This window comes from Podarcis erhardii (assembly GCF_964252035.2).
Source record: "Podarcis erhardii genome assembly, chromosome: 10".
Taxonomy (NCBI): domain Eukaryota; kingdom Metazoa; phylum Chordata; class Lepidosauria; order Squamata; family Lacertidae; genus Podarcis; species Podarcis erhardii.
This window is the reverse complement of record NC_138500.1, coordinates 28,654,191-28,669,667: the sequence shown is the minus strand read 5'-3', so window position 1 is coordinate 28,669,667 and position 15,477 is coordinate 28,654,191. Positions and strand designations below refer to the sequence as shown.

Below are 15,477 nucleotides of genomic sequence, written 5' to 3'. Positions count from 1 at the left end.
CCTCCAGCCCTTCTCCCGGTGTGCCATCCCCGCCCGGCACTGCAGTTTTGGTCATATGAGCAGAAATGATGAGGAGGGCACTCCCCCTCCCTCCCTCCCTCCCTCGCTTTCCGCCCCCCTCCCCACACCGTCCTCTCCCGTCTTCTTCTTCTTAAATCTTTTGGCACTTTCCCTCCCAACAGTTGCAAGGATGGCGATGACTGACGTGCTCAGCGCTGACGATATCAAGAAGGCGGTGGCAGCCTGTGCAGGTGAGCAACGCCGGAGACTTCCAAGTACCGGCGGGATAGATGGGGTGGCCGGGGGGTGGGGTGGGGGAGGCATTGCGGAGAGTGGGGCGCATATCTTCCAAAGTCCGGCCCAAGGAGATGCGGAGAGAAGGGGGCGGTTGGGGTTTTGCAAGCGCATATTGCCAAGCTGAGCCGGTCCAAGTCCGGGGCTCACGTCCTCCACTGCTTGCTAACTTCCTCGGAACACCTCTAGCACGGCAAGGCAATGCTTCGTTGATTTTACTGCTAAGATCCCGGAGAATCCACTGCGGGAGGGCTCTGCGCCGCAGCTAGCGGAGAACTCCCCACCTTTGGACAGCCCCAAAGATTGGCATAGGGAGCCCTGAGTAATCTGGAGCCCTTCTGGCAGCAAGGCAGCACCCCACACCCCACCCCCAGCTACGACCTGCCCTCCTTATCCATCTTTCCAAGGACTCGCATCCCTTGCTCTGCTAGTGTCTGCTTTTCAGGATGCATAACTTTTTAAAGATATTCCGTGGGTTTCAGTCATGTGGGGCTGCGGGTGTGGTGGCTGCAAAGGTCCAAACTTCGCCTGCAAGAAAGGCTTCCTCCCCTCTTTTTGAACATGCAAACTGCTGTCCACGGTTCAGGACTGTGGGCAGGACAGTGTTAACTCAAGGGTCTCGATCCACCACCCACCCACTCCGGCTGCAGGATTTGGCAGTCCCACTGCTTAGATGTGAGGCAGGGACCTTCCCATTTCCCACTCGGAGACCTCCCTCCTTGGAAGCAGGCCTTCAGTCCCAAGTCAGGGTCTGGAGGCATGTGAGGTCACCGCCTTGCTGAAGCTAAGCAAGCCAGGGTCTGGCCAGCGCCTGGGTTGGAGGAGACTTCCTGGGAGCCACATCTACGCCGCCTTGGATTCCCTTATGAAAGGAAGGTGAGGGTGTAAATAAAGGTCAATGAAGATCATTGGCCTGGGAAGAGCCATAGCTCAGTGGCTAGAGTGCCTGCCTTGATTGCAGAAGGTCCCAGGGTCGGTGCTTGCTCCGGCATCTCCAGGTAAATCTGGGCGAGATTCCTGTCTGTGCTGCCAGTCCGTGTAGACAATATTGAGCTCGAAGAACAAATGGTTTGACTCCGTATAAGGCAGCTTGCAATGACAGAACTGAATAGAGAAACCTTTAATTCGGCCCTGTCCACACGCATAGGCAGACTAACGCCAAGGTTGCAGGTTCGATCCCTGTATGGGACAGCTGCATATCCCTGCATTGCAGAGGGTTGGACTAGATGATCCTCAGGGCCCCTTCCAACTCTGCAGTCCATGATACCCTCAGACATGTGGGTTAGCATGCAAAACCAGGATCACACCCCAGTTAGGCCAGATCCACCTTTCCCAGGTGTCTGTGGCTCTCCGAAGATCGCCTGCACAAGATATTTGCTTTGCCCAGCTATCTGTGTTCTAAGCAACTTCCAACCAACCAGGACATTTCTGGCCTCGACCTGAATGGACATGCTACAACCCACCTCCCCCCCCCGCCCCCAACCCTAAACCACTACGATGTCCTCTTTGCCTCCTTCTCCTTCTCCCTGCTCACGCAGCGACCTTGCCGAGAACGCCCAAGCCAAGGGCTGAGCTCGGAAGGAAACTCATCGCAGTAGCAGCCCAAAAACTCGAAGGGAAGGCGAGCTCGTCTGCAAATCGCTTTAGTCCTTGGCACTTCATTGCTCTCGCAAGTCTGCCTCCCGCGGGAAATACGGGCCAATATGAAGACCAGGCTGATTCCCCACCCCGCTCCTCTCTCCCTCTTTTTCATTCATTGATTCTCTCTTGATTTGCATGCAGCGGCGGACAAAAGCTGCTGCCCACATCAAAGGAGGCCGGCCTAATCAGGGCACTTCTTAGAGGTCACTGCGTTCGATTTCTCTAGCGCCTCCCCGGGATTTAGAGCCCTTGGCGAGACGGGTCTCGAAGTTTCATTTCAGAAGCGTTTAAGCTTCTGATGTCCTTTATTTGCAAGAGTGAGAAAAAGAAACACTGTGCTGTGCTACAGCAGTCTCTGGGTAACTGCCCTAAATAATATGCATACCAAGGAATGATAAGGGGGGAAGCCTTTGGAGAAAACCTTGATCTATCAGCACACCTGACTACGAGTTGTGGGGCTATTTATTATCTCTATTCCACTTCCTCCACCACCCCGCTGCTTAGGTGTGCAGGGCAGGTGACAGACTCAAAATATGACAAGTAAAACAGCAGGCCTCTGTTGTCTTCCCCAGCAGCAGGGCTGCTACAGTGATGCTTAGGGGAGGGAGGTGTGTTTGAAATGTTGTGTCTTCCACCACCCCTTGCTCCCAGGTCATACCACATTCAGAGCTACCCGAGTCACCCTTTTTCAAAAGCCTGTCTTTTCTGTCCTGTCTCTGCTTTACAAATGTGCCTGTCTCATGGACAGCCAGCGAGGACCAGAAAAATGTCGGTCTTGGTTCCTGAAATGTGTGTGTTGGTTGTGGGTGAGGAGCTAGAATACCTCTGGGAGTCTCTTCCAAATAAAGTCAAAATCACCCTTGGCTTATATTTAAGTTGTATCTCTCACCCACCACCCAGCCCATGATGTCCAATTGCTTCAAACCATTGGGAAACATAGGACAGAAATGCTATAATAAAATCAATAATTTCCACCACTCTCAGCCACAAAAGTGACTAGCCCACAAATATTTCTTCTAGGTTCCCAGCTCACACAGACCTCTGTTAGACATTTGTGGCACATCAAGCATGAAACTCTTAATCTCAGGGTTGTGGGTTCGAGCCCCAACTAGGCAAAAATATTCCAGCATTGCAGGAGGTTGGACTAGATGACCCTCAGAGTCCATTTCAACTTTACAATTCTATTATTTTCTCAACAGCCCCAAGGGGGATGGGTGTGGGGCAGAAACTAGTTACCTTCCAGATTACCATAGTCATTCTGGTGCAGTTTCCCAGTTATGTCCATGGTGTTAGACAATGCAGCAACTTTGCTAAAGCTTACAAGCTCTGGTTCTATTCACTATTTGGATAGAACACTACTTGGGACTCTCAAGGATCCTGCTATTGAGCTCCATAACTGAAGAAAGGAGACATATTTGTTGTAATCCTCTCTGATACTTACGGTAGTTGCGCCTCCGTCAACAGGGAGAGAAGGGAATCTATACATATGAATTCTCTGGTGCTTTGCAAGCTCCAACAACAAATTACAGGCACTTTGCAAGGCCTGACAATCAACTGATTGTTACCAGAGGCCAAAATGGATCACCTGATGTCATTGTGACATTGGGTGAATGACAGGTGAGCAGAGCTGCCCACTTGTCAAACTAGGCCCACAGAGTGGGAGAGACAAGGAGCTGGCCTTTCAAACAGATCTATTTCCTGCTCCGATATAGATAATAATTTTCTCTGTACTTAGCTGCCTGCCACAGAATGCGTGAACTGACTCTACTGGAAAGCACTGCGTTTGAAATTATTTGTGGTGCCAGACCTACGGTGGCCCATTCGCACATGCAAGCATCCACTGGTGTTGTTGCTGTCACTACCAATGAGCAGGCATGAATTAACCAACCCCATGCCATCTGAAAAGTGAAAGATGAATGGGCCTGTTTACAGAGTTAAGGTTGCTAAAGTGCCTTGTCAGCCACTCTAAAACTGAGGTGCCCTCTTCAATTCTCCATCTTCCTGCAGCTCCCGATTCTTTTAACTACAAGAAGTTCATTCAGCTGGTGGGATTGAAAGCTAAGAGCAAAGAAGATGTGAAGAAATGTTTCCACATTCTGGACAAAGATAAAAGCGGTTACATTGAGGAGGATGAACTAAAGTAAGGAAAGATTCGTGTTCCTCTCATATACCAACTAAAATATGGGTTGTAGAAATAATGTGCAGCATGGACTGGTCTTAAACATTTCAGCATCTGGTCATATCAATATATGCATAGAAGATGTTAAGCTACCAGCCATCATATGACTAATATCAGCCAACAGAAAAGACAATATCCACATGCCCCATACCTAAACATTAATTGATCTTTTTGCTCCCCACCGTCAAAATATTTTGTTTTCACTTATTTATACAAGGAGAAGCAATCAACAACCAACCATCACCCCCACCCCCAGCAGAAGCACCAAATGTCTGTTTAATTCCATTTAGCTTTGAAGTCATTTCAGTTTTTAATCAAAGGTAACATTCCACAGGTTGCCATGTATCCTTGGAAGCCTATAACAATGTTCTGTTGATGTTGCATATGTAATAAAACAGTTTGACCAAGCTGTGGGAGGTGGTGGAGGACAGGGGTGCCTGGCGTGCTCTGGTCCATGGGGTCACAAAGAGTCGGACATGACTAAATGACTAAACAACAACAATGATGTAATAAAACTATGCCGGGTTAATCAGAAAGTAGTAGTTTTCTTTTCTGTTCAGCTCTCTTGGACAAGGGTTGTCAGTTTCTCCAGTAATATTACCGGTAAGTCCCAGAGTTGTGAGATCCAGAACTCAAATGGAGTAAGTCTGCATTTAGTGTCTTCCAATGCCTTGCAATAGTCAGCCAAACTTCAGTCATCAGGTGAATAATGAGATCCTTGTGGGAAAGTTGTGGAACAGTTTCTGAATAGTTGTTTGTTTATATTTGTATACTGTCCTTCATCCAAAGATCTCAGGGCGGTTCATAGGAATAAAACCATAAAGTGCATAATAAAAAAAAAGAACAAGAACAAAACAAGCCAATAGCACACACACACGAAAAACACACACATTTAAATGATGTAGGATGTTAATCAGCCAAAGGCCTTGCTGAAAAGGGACATTTTTGCCTGGCACCTAAAGGTGTATAATGAAGGTGCCAGACAAACCTTGCAGAGAGCATTCCACAATTGGGGAGCCACTGCAGAAAACTCATGTTCCTCTTGTGAAGGAGGCACATGAAGAAGGACCTCTGATGATGATCTCAGGGTCTGGGGTGGTTTATATGGGGAGAGGCAATCCTTTAGGTATTGCAAGTGATTCTGAGCTGTTTAAGTGCCATTTTAGGACCCAAAGGGATATCTTGTTTTGTGATAAGGCCTGCTTTATGAAAAATTGTTGTCACTTGTCCAACCAGGATAAGCTGAGTTTATTCAATGTTCTTGACTGGTGAAATACAACTAATGCAGATCCAAGAGCTCAACCAAGAGTAAGAGCCGGTGATTTTAAATTCAGTTCTGTAGCCAGACATGGGGGAAGAAAGGCTAAGGTTACATCCTAAGTCATCCTAAGGGCTCTCATCCTAAGGGTAATCCTAAATCAGGTGTGGGGAACCTTTGCCCCTCAAGATGTTGCTGAACTACAACTCCCATCATCCCTAGCCATTGACCATGCTTGCTGGGGTTGATAGGAGTTGTAGTTCAGGAACTTCTGGAGGGCCAAAGGTTCTCCATTCAAGTCCTATGTCAAAGAATCATATACTTGGAGGAATCTTGTAGGCCATCTTGCCCAACCTTCTTGAGGCTGGAAATCCAAAGCAAGAGCATCTCCAGGAGTTGGATGTCCAGCTTCTGCATGAAGACCTCTGGGGAGTGAGACTCCCACCCCCAGTATTTAGTTTCAACATCAAACTGTTCTTGCTTTTTAGAAGTTTCTCTTAATGATCAACCAAAATCTACCCTCATCTCACAGAAGCCCATTAGGTATGCCCTGCCCTCCAGTGTACTGGAAAACAAGTCTTTGTTCTCTACAGTGGGACAGTCCTTCAGGTATTGGAAGAGTGTCATCATGTCTCCCCTCTCAGTCTTTTCTTCTCCAGCCTAAACATCTGCAGAGCAGCAGAAATGGACATAGTTAATCAAAAATATTAGTGCAACCCTATGTATGCCTATTTAGAAGTAAGTCCATTGCGTTAAATCAGGCTTACTGTTTAGGACTGCAGCCTAAAGGTATATCATTTATTTAAACATTTTAATAACATTTCATGTTAATAGAAAAAAATTAAAAAGTCAGTGTCAAGTGCTGATTGGGTTGGAGTTGTTTGCCTTCTTACTGGATCAAATATTGCCTGCATGTTATTTTCCCTTATATCTTTGCAAGTAAGAGGGCTTTAGCCTTTTTATTTTTGAGATGAAAGATGAAAATTCAAGGAAGGGGATCTGGATTATCCCCTGAGGGGGGCTTGCAGCCCTTGCCCCCACCCAGCTACAGCCCTGCTTGCAGGGGCTGAGCTCATGAAGTAAGCACTTAAAAAGAGGAGTATTCTCAAAAGAGAACGGATGGAAGGAATCTGTAACGTGGCTTGAAATAACTGCTGAAGCATCTGAAATAGAGCTTTCCCTTGTGAGACTCTCTTCCACCTGAAGCAGCCTCATGTGACAATTTCCTCTCTTTCAGCGACATTAGGAAGGTCACCCTCACAAGGCAGGGCAGGGCCAACTGTTCCTCTCCATGTTAGCCTGTTGTGCTTGACCTCAGTAACGGACAGAATGAGAGCAAATCAACTCAATCCAGGCAAGGCAAAAGCAGAGGTAGAGGTGTTGATGGTGGTTCTTGGGGGAAATGCTGCTTTGTGAAAAGGGTTGCACCCCTCCTTAAGTTTGCAGGTTAAGGGGCGCTCTTAGCTTCAGATGTTCAGGTGACAACTCTAGCCAGGAGCATGTTCCCTCACCTGTGGTTGATCTGCCAGCTGTACCCTTTCCTGGAGAGCAGGGACTTAGCCACAGCAGCAAGGATACTCGTCGCTAAGTATTGGAAAACTCAAGATTTATTTACCCACACTGGAAGAATGGCAGATGCAACTGATAGACTATATGGAACTAGCTGAGATGACTGGCAGAATCCGAGACCTGGGAGAAGAGACGGTGGAAGAAGACTGGAAGAAATTCAAGATTTATCTACAAAAATATTGTAAACTATATGAATGCTAAGAAGGATGCTAGATTATAAACAACTGGGCACCATTAAGATAGAGGAAGTGATATATGAAGATAAGTAAAATTTAAGAAAAGATAAATTTTTGGAGAATTTTTAGGTTATACTTAATTTTTTAAGATTTGAATAAAGGATATCTAAAATTAGAGACATAACATCAGAAAACTAGATAATAAGATTGGAAGCAAGGGGATAAATTTTGCTGGAAAAAATTTTTTTTGAATAGGAACGTAGGAGCGGGAGATGTGAGGGAGTCCAAAGAAGTTAAGAAAAATATGTTAAGAGATATGCTATATTGTATTGTTTATTGGTATTGTAACTAAATTAAAAAACTGTTAATAAATATTTTTTTAAAAAAAAAGAGAGAGCAGGGACTTAGCCATTGTTATGCATGTTATAGTAAACCACTCAGCTTGACTATAGGAACATGCCTTCTACGAGGCTCTTCTTGAGACAATTTGGAAACATCAGGTGGTCCAGAAGGAGGCAGTGTGACCTTTACATGGTACTATCCACGGGGGGGGGGGGGGGCATGGTGTAACACTGATTCTCTGAAAGCTCTACTAGTTCCTTGTCCAGGAGTAGCCAGTTGTTGTGTCCCCACCTAGGGTAGCCAATGGACAGGGGTTATGAGAGTTGTACTCTGACATCTGGAAGGCACCACATTGGCTACCTTTATACTAGTCTGCTTTTGGGCTAAATTCAAGCACTAGTTTTGACCTTGAAAGCCCTTTGAAACTTAGGAAGCACCTTGTCCCATATACAACACACACCCCTATAAATTGAGATGTTGCTCCAGATGCCACCATCATCTTAAGTGATGCCACCTGTGGCCAGAAATTGGTATTTTGTTTTATTTTTATGATTATGCCTGAAGTATGGTATTCCTTCACCAAATAGACCTGCAGTTCAAACCCCAAGGCCTTTCAGTATCTGGTGGGTGTGCATTTGCTCTACCTGACCCTTACATATGGCTTAATTCCTGTTCTGCCATTTTTAGTACTGCCCTACTTTTTTATTGTGAAATGTTTTAAAAACAGAACAAAATTATGTTTGATTGTGTTTTTATTCTGTGCTTTGAACCACTTTGGAGCACCTTTCAGAGGAAATGCTGTCTGTACATTTAGATAGCAAATATGTGCTACACGCACGAAATTTAAAAACTGGGTAACTCAAGAGTTCTCATGAATTAGCTTCCTCTCCCCCTCCCCCGTTCTTCTCATTGATAGGTTTGTATTGAAGGGCTTTACCCCTGACGCCAGGGACCTGACTGATAAAGAAACCAAGGAATTCTTGGCCGCTGGAGATAAGGATGGAGATGGCAAAATCGGTGTTGATGGTAGGTGCTTTGCCCTGGAGAGTTCAAGTGTAACACCAGCAGGTCAGAAATAATACCAAGAACAACCATGCATTGAAAAGGAATGATTTTCAAAATGCATGCTGGGACACAAGAAACAAGACACAAGAAAGATGTTAATTCAGTAATTTGATACTCCTGTTGCCCCAAGGCATCTAATTTCCAAGGTGGTTGTCCACTGTGTCTCTGCCATCTCCTTCCAATCAGTCATTCTGCCACATCATTGCACTGGAAGGTCTTCTTCTTCTTTGGCGATCACTCGTAGCTGAGTAAGATTGTCTTCAGTAAACACAGTTTTAACAGTGAGTCCGTAAGTGACTGTGGAGGCCAATTCTGGATCCACATGTTCTTCCACAGTGGGGACATTGGTTTCCGGGTGGGAGTTGATCACGGTGTGGATTTGCCAAGTGTGCCTTCCTCTTAGCACGTTTCTCCCTTGCGTCCTGAGTTCGAGTGTCTTCAAAGCACATGACACCTTTGGTAAAGGCTGTTCTCCAACTGGAGCACTCGCAGGCCAGTGTTTCCCAGTTGTCAATGTTTATGCTACATTTTTTAAATTTGCCTTGAGACAGTCTTTAAACCTATTTTGTTGACCACCAGCATTGCACTTTCCATTTTTAAGTTCGGAACAGAGTAGTTGCTTTGGAAGATGATCATCAGGCATCCACACAACAGGACCAGTCCAACAGAGATGATGTTGAAGAATCATTGCTTCAACACTGGTGATCTTTGCTTCTTCCAGTACACTGATATTAGTCTTCCCAAGTGCAATCATTTCCACTCCAAAGGTGCAGCAGGACACTCACCTCTCTTTGCAGGAGGCTGCCCACTGCATCTCTGCAAGAGTCGTGGCTTTGGGTACACATCCTTTGGGGCAGAACAGTCAGTCATGCAAACATATGCCTCAGAGAGTGAGTTCCTCTCATTCTGTCATTGTCTAAAGAGTCTCCCGGGTATAAGGGTGAGGTGTATCTCCATTTTGAATTCAGAACATAAGTGGGGCACAGTTATCAGAAGGTGAGAAATGCTAGTCTAAAGTGATGGGACTTGGGTGAAAGGGCAGGCTTCAGGGGGAAAGCACAGCTGACTTCAGACATGAGGGGAACCTTGACAAAGCACTGTGTGATGGGCCTCCTCCTAGGCCATCAAGTCCTGACAAGCTTACTTGGCAATGGCAGCAGATAACAAAAGAATCATGTCTTAGCCACCATTTTAATTCCCTACAACGCCCCAGAGTGTCTGCTTTGGATCTCTCCTCTCTCTCAAGAACTCTGTCACATGTTTAGCATAATCTGTCTTAGAATTCAGTCTCAATTTAAGCAAACCCTTCATTATTTGTTTGCAAATCCATATGAAACTTCCAGACTCTCATGAATCTGGGCTGCGGTATCACTCTCCTTATCATGCACCATCTGGGCATCTGAAATACTGCTTAAAATTGTGGTCTTTGCTTGCTGATTCTGCCTGTCAGGGCACAAGGGAAGTGACCTCACAGAGTTCTCTCTAGCAAGTTTACAGGAAAGCTCTGTGAGCCTCAGCCCTTTCATGTGCCTATCTGGCAAAACACGTATTGTTGTTTTGACTGCATGAAATATCCCACAGAGCACTGCTACATTATGGGCATTGGAGGAAACTAAAAATGTGGCTCCTAGACCAAGTTAGGCAGCCCAGGACAGGTGTCAGCACTAGTGGGTCCTAGCAACTGCCAAAGGGTCTGAGCAAAGAGCTAATGCCAGTTCACATGCACTTGGCAATTTAGCATCATTGCCACCTTTGCTACCCACAGCTGAGGGTGAAGGATGTGAAATAAAGCAAAGGGACATGGCTTTAGCTTCCTGCTGTTGATTAATCTGCCAGGACAGCATGTAGGTATATGTGTTAGGTATATGCATACATTGCAAAAAAGACACCTTCCTCCACCCTTTTGGCTCTACTGTGACCATGTTTGTATTCTTGTGCCACCACCGCTTTCCATGAAGCATACCAGGGGAAATGCATGATTCATAAATCTAGGTCATATTGGTGTACTAGAAACAGGAGCTGGCATGTGTCCCAGAGCCAGCACTTCAGTTGTGTCTTTGGCCATAGGAACAGAGAGGGACATGTCATGTGCTGATCTGGCAGTCTTCCATGGCCATTAAGAGGCAAAAGAGAGTCCAAGAAGGAGATGGAGATCTACTAAGGTGGCCCTTCCAAACAGATCTCTAAGCAAGCCAATAAAAGTCAGTCTAGATGGGCCTCTCGATTTGCATAGTGACTAGGAAATGGGGGTGTCAATATTGTTAAGAGCTAAGGTCTCTAACCTTTTCCTGGTTGCTTTGAATTGGGTGATATGTGCAGGAACCCTTCTGCCCTAAGATTCCACAGAGGTAAAGGAGAGCAGCTGAGAAACCAAAGAGAAAGTGAGGCACACACAAAACCCACAGGAATGTGCTGTGGAGATGCAGGCCCCCCAAGAAATTCAATCCTGTAGACTACAGGGTACTCCTTCAGAAGTGGCTTCCCTGCAGAGAAAGTACCACTCTGCAGGATTCAACCGACCTATTCTCAGCACAATGGTGGTGATGGGGAGAGGCTGCACCTCCTTCCCCACCCTGCTCCTTGCCTGACCATATGTTTAATTGTGAACCCTAATTAAACATTAGCCCAGCCCTCAGGTCGATGCAGGTTGAGGCTCCCCCAGGTCAGCCCGGCTTGCAGGGTGGGAGCTGTGTACAGAGCTGTGTAACAATGCCAAATCTCCTGCATCCCAACCTGGCAACTGGGGGTGGGACTAGATGATCCTTTTGGTCCACTCCAACTCTACAATTCTATGAATTGTCAGGAAACAACGAAGTGAAATAAGTGGTTTTTGACTGAGTAAAGAGAAATAAAACCTACCACCTCCAGATGCTTTGGACTATAATTCCCATCAGCTCCAAGCCCCACAACTATGCTGACTGGGGCTGATCATGGGAGTTTTAGTCCAAAACATTGGAGAGGGGATCAGTTTGGTGCAGACTGCCTTAAAACATTTACTCCCTTATTGTGCTCCTGACACCAGTGAAATTGGTGATTTGACAACTGGATCTCAGAAGACATGAACAACGAGGCTGGTCCTTTTCATCACAGCCCTCATAGGGTGCAAACGTGACTGTCTCCTCTTCCTCTCTCTTTTTCCTCCAGAATTCTCAACCTTGGTGGCTGAAGCATAAAGGCATTGACCAATCTCAACCCTTCATGCACCCTTCATTGCCTGATTCCAACTGTTTTTTGCTGACCTCCTTGGTTCCTCTTCTGTTTATTTATGTTATTTTATACTCCAACTCTGTTCCTTGCAGCCCTGCAACTCTGTAAATTGTGCTGAAAGATGCTGTTAAAATAATAAAGGTCACATCAATCTGGGCTCCATTTTCCTTGCCTTTGACATGTGCTTCATTTTATTCCGACTTGAAAGGATGGAGGGAAGGCAAAGAAAAGTAGGATGAGGTTAGGGACATAATCCTCTTGGCTATCTGGATACCCCTTTGCCGAAGCAGCTTAGGCTGGTATAAGGTCAGCAGCACCGAGGAAATTATTTCAGTAGGGATATGCCAATGGCAAATAATTTAATCTCATTTCACTTTGCGGCAAGACTGATTTCATACTCTCCCAGATACGCGCACTCATGCGCACGCGCACACTTAGCCTTGACAAATCTCTAGTGATAGCAATTACACAACTTCATTTGGCAGCCGATTCCTTTGATTTAACTGTTCTTGAAGCTGTAAAACATGTTTTAATGGCTTGCCTCGGATTTCCCCACAAACATTTTTTTAAATGCTCAGTAAATCTTCCCCAATACATTCAGCACATTACATTTCCCAAATGCAGGGAGCCATATGAACAAAAAGGCCATACAGCTACATCAGTCTGTGTCGATCAAACTCAAATATCGTTTCACAAATGGCTGTAATGCAGCCATTTCTAGGACGGGAAACAGTGTGTGTCAACCAGTAGTACTAGTTAGTAGCTTAGGACAGGAAATAAAGTGACTCATGCTATGAAGAAATTTAGATGATTAGAAAAGAAATCACTTCACTGAGACCTCAGCAAAACTAGTAACACTCCTGCCCCATGAAAAAATAATGTAGGGTTCTTTTTATCCTTGACAACAAGCAAGGTTTTGCTTTTAAATCTGATCCAATATGAAGGCTGTTTCTGAAGCTGAAAAGCATCTTCTTCCTGGATCCTTGCTACTGTTCTGCAGCAAAGAAGCATAAGTGCTATTGTCAGAAACCTGGAAAAGGGAATTATTTTCTCCACTGTTTCCATTCTCCAGCACCAGGGCTCATAGCTCCTTGGTACAGTGGTACCTCGGGTTACATACGCTTCAGGTTACATACGCTTCAGGTTACAGAGTTCGCTAACCCAGAAATAGTGCTTCAGGTTAAGAACTTTGCTTCAGGATGAGAACAGAAATCGTGCTCCAGCGGCGTGGCAGCAGCAGGAGTCCCCATTAGCTAAAGTGGTGCTTCAGGTTAAGAACAGTTTCAGGTTAAGAACGGACCTCCGGAATGAATTAAGTACTTAACCCGAGGTACCACTGTATCTGCTACTTTGCTATCTCAACAACCATCTGAGGCTTCTCACTACTCTGTGAGCTGCAGGTTCAGAACATTCACATGGAGGTCCCCCATGACACAGCGCCTAGTCAGGAATTACTTTAAAAATTTTGCATGGGGTACAGATTTGACTACTCGCCAAGCCAGAACAAATTCTTTAGTTCAGCGTTGGCCATTGTCACAACAGTCGCCTTCTCTTGAACCTTGCCACTTGTCTCTCATGGCTGAATGATTCCCCTCGACCTCAGTCCTCCTCTCCAGCCTTTGCTCAGTGCCCCACATAGGGCAAGGTGCATCAGAGTTATGAGAGAGGCACAGCTATCAATAGCACATTACAGAGTACCTGAAGACTGGAAGGACAACCCCATCCCACCAAGCTCTGGTGCAAGAGTAACAGTTCAAGTCTGCAGACTGTTGAGGGGTTTGTGAAACCAAACAAAGCAGAGCTGTGTGGATCTGCCACGTACCTTGCACAGGAAGCACCTCAATTGCTACGGTGCAAACGTATCTGTGCGCCACATCAGGCTAAAGCAGCCAGATAGGGTGAGCCATCATGGGCCATGCTGACTGCAACTGGGAGTCCAACAGCATCTGAAGGACGACAGATACCCCAGCTTTGATTTGAAGAATTCACTAAAAAACATTGGCTTAAAATTAAACAATAAAATACAGAGGAAAACAACAACTAACTTTTTTAAAAAATGCAGATAAAAGCAGCACAAATCAAAGACAAAATTGGGAAGATAAAAAAGGTATTCATCTAGCACTGAAGAGGAATCAGGAGAGATGCAAGGTGAGCAGCCCTGGAAGAAGCCTTCTGCAAATGGGGCACCACCACTGGGAAGGCCCTTTCCCCATTGTAATGTCTCAGGTCAGATGACACGGTGCCTATAAGGTCTCCTAATAAGATTTTGCCCTGTTGCAGAATGAGCCATCCTATGTCATAATATCCTTGTTTCAGAGGAGCAGTGTGTCATGCGACTACCCAGGTTGCTGCAACACTGCTCCTCCTGATGCAATGCAGACTTTGCTAATACAGTCAGAAGCTCTTTGCAGTACAGATTATGTGCAGCACCACACGCGCAATGTGCAAACGGCTTTCGGATTTGTGCTAGTGTGGATTTCAGCCTGACGGTGCATCTACATGACACACCTCCCTATTGTTTTTTAAACTCCCCCCTCCCCCAAAAAAATCTGTGGCACCCAAAAGAATTGCCTGGGGTCACAATAACCTTCCCACCCCATTAACCACCTCCACCCCACAAACACACACACTGTGCCAGTTCTCCAAGATGTTACCGCTTTAAAGTCGCTGGTCTGTGTAATCATAAGGTGCAGACGCAGCATCCTCTTGAAGGTTCTCCCCTACCTCATAGGCAGATTTAAACCCACCCACCCACAAATATGCTGATCTTCACTACACCTTACTAAGGCCATTGCCTTAGGTGACCACCTCACCTTTCCTCTCCTCATAGTTAGGCTGCCTCACACCAGAGGCCCCTCCAGACCAGATTTAAACTTTTGTTTTACTGCAGGTATATTCCTTGCCATGTCACTGAGGGTACTTGCTTCCCAGCAACCCATTTATTGAGCCTTCAGCCTGCTTTGTTTGCAGAGATTAGATTAGATTTGTTGGAATGTTCTGGGGTGCAGGAGAGGATATATTGACTAATTATATCCTTATCCAACTTGTGCTAACAAGTTCCCAAAATATCAGCAGAGTTTATAGACATTCCCCTTTAAGTTCGCAACGGTAACGCTTGCACAGGTTCGCTAGAACCTCTATAATAATTACTCTGGTAATTTCCCCTTTTGTTCCCTCTTAAAATACAAGACACGACACAGTCTTTATAAAAGTATAAAAGAGTTTACTCACGTTCTGTTCACAATATGATCCCAGAAGGTAGGCAGGCTTAAAAAGGTTACATGCACTTAGAATCTATCTTGTAGCAAGATAGTACTGTCCTCTCTTGGCTGGGAGCCAAGAGGGCATGTTGCTCCTTCAGAAGATGAAGATGGCAGAGAGGCAAGAGGCAAGAGGCAAGAGGCAAGAGGCAAGAGGCAAGAGAGTGGCTGCCTGCCCTGTGCTTTTATCATTACCTGCACAGGTGAGGCCACACCCACCTCTGGTCACATGCGGAGGAAGTCCGTCCCCAGGAAGTTTACCTGCTTGCTGGACAGACATCCCTCCCCATGTTCTAACATGTACACTCTAGGAATGTTGTCATTGACTGCTCCTGTGTTTACATCCCACATACCCCTTCTCAGGCAATACAACATACACAAAACATAAACAACTTTATTCAACCACCCAGAGTCCCAGCTTGACACGTAGATTCTGGAAACTCTCTCTTGGTAGGGGTTTCGTCAGGATGTCAGCAGTCATCTCTT

At 45.8% G+C, this 15,477-nt stretch overlaps 1 protein-coding gene across 2 annotated transcripts in view; it reads left to right on the top strand.

The window, feature by feature from the left end:
- Positions 1 to 11,887, top strand: part of PVALB (parvalbumin) — a 43,739-nt gene extending 31,852 nt beyond the window's left edge. For both annotated transcript variants that reach the window (XM_081879553.1, XM_081879552.1), the window contains exons 2-5: positions 183 to 251; positions 3,943 to 4,075; positions 8,376 to 8,485; positions 11,669 to 11,887. In XM_081879553.1, coding sequence (XP_081735679.1) covers positions 191 to 251; positions 3,943 to 4,075; positions 8,376 to 8,485; positions 11,669 to 11,697 — 333 coding nt within the window. In that variant the 5' untranslated portion in view covers positions 183 to 190 and the 3' untranslated portion in view covers positions 11,698 to 11,887. The remainder of the gene's footprint in view (positions 1 to 182; positions 252 to 3,942; positions 4,076 to 8,375; positions 8,486 to 11,668) is intronic.
- Positions 11,888 to 15,477: the final 3,590 nt, after the last annotated feature.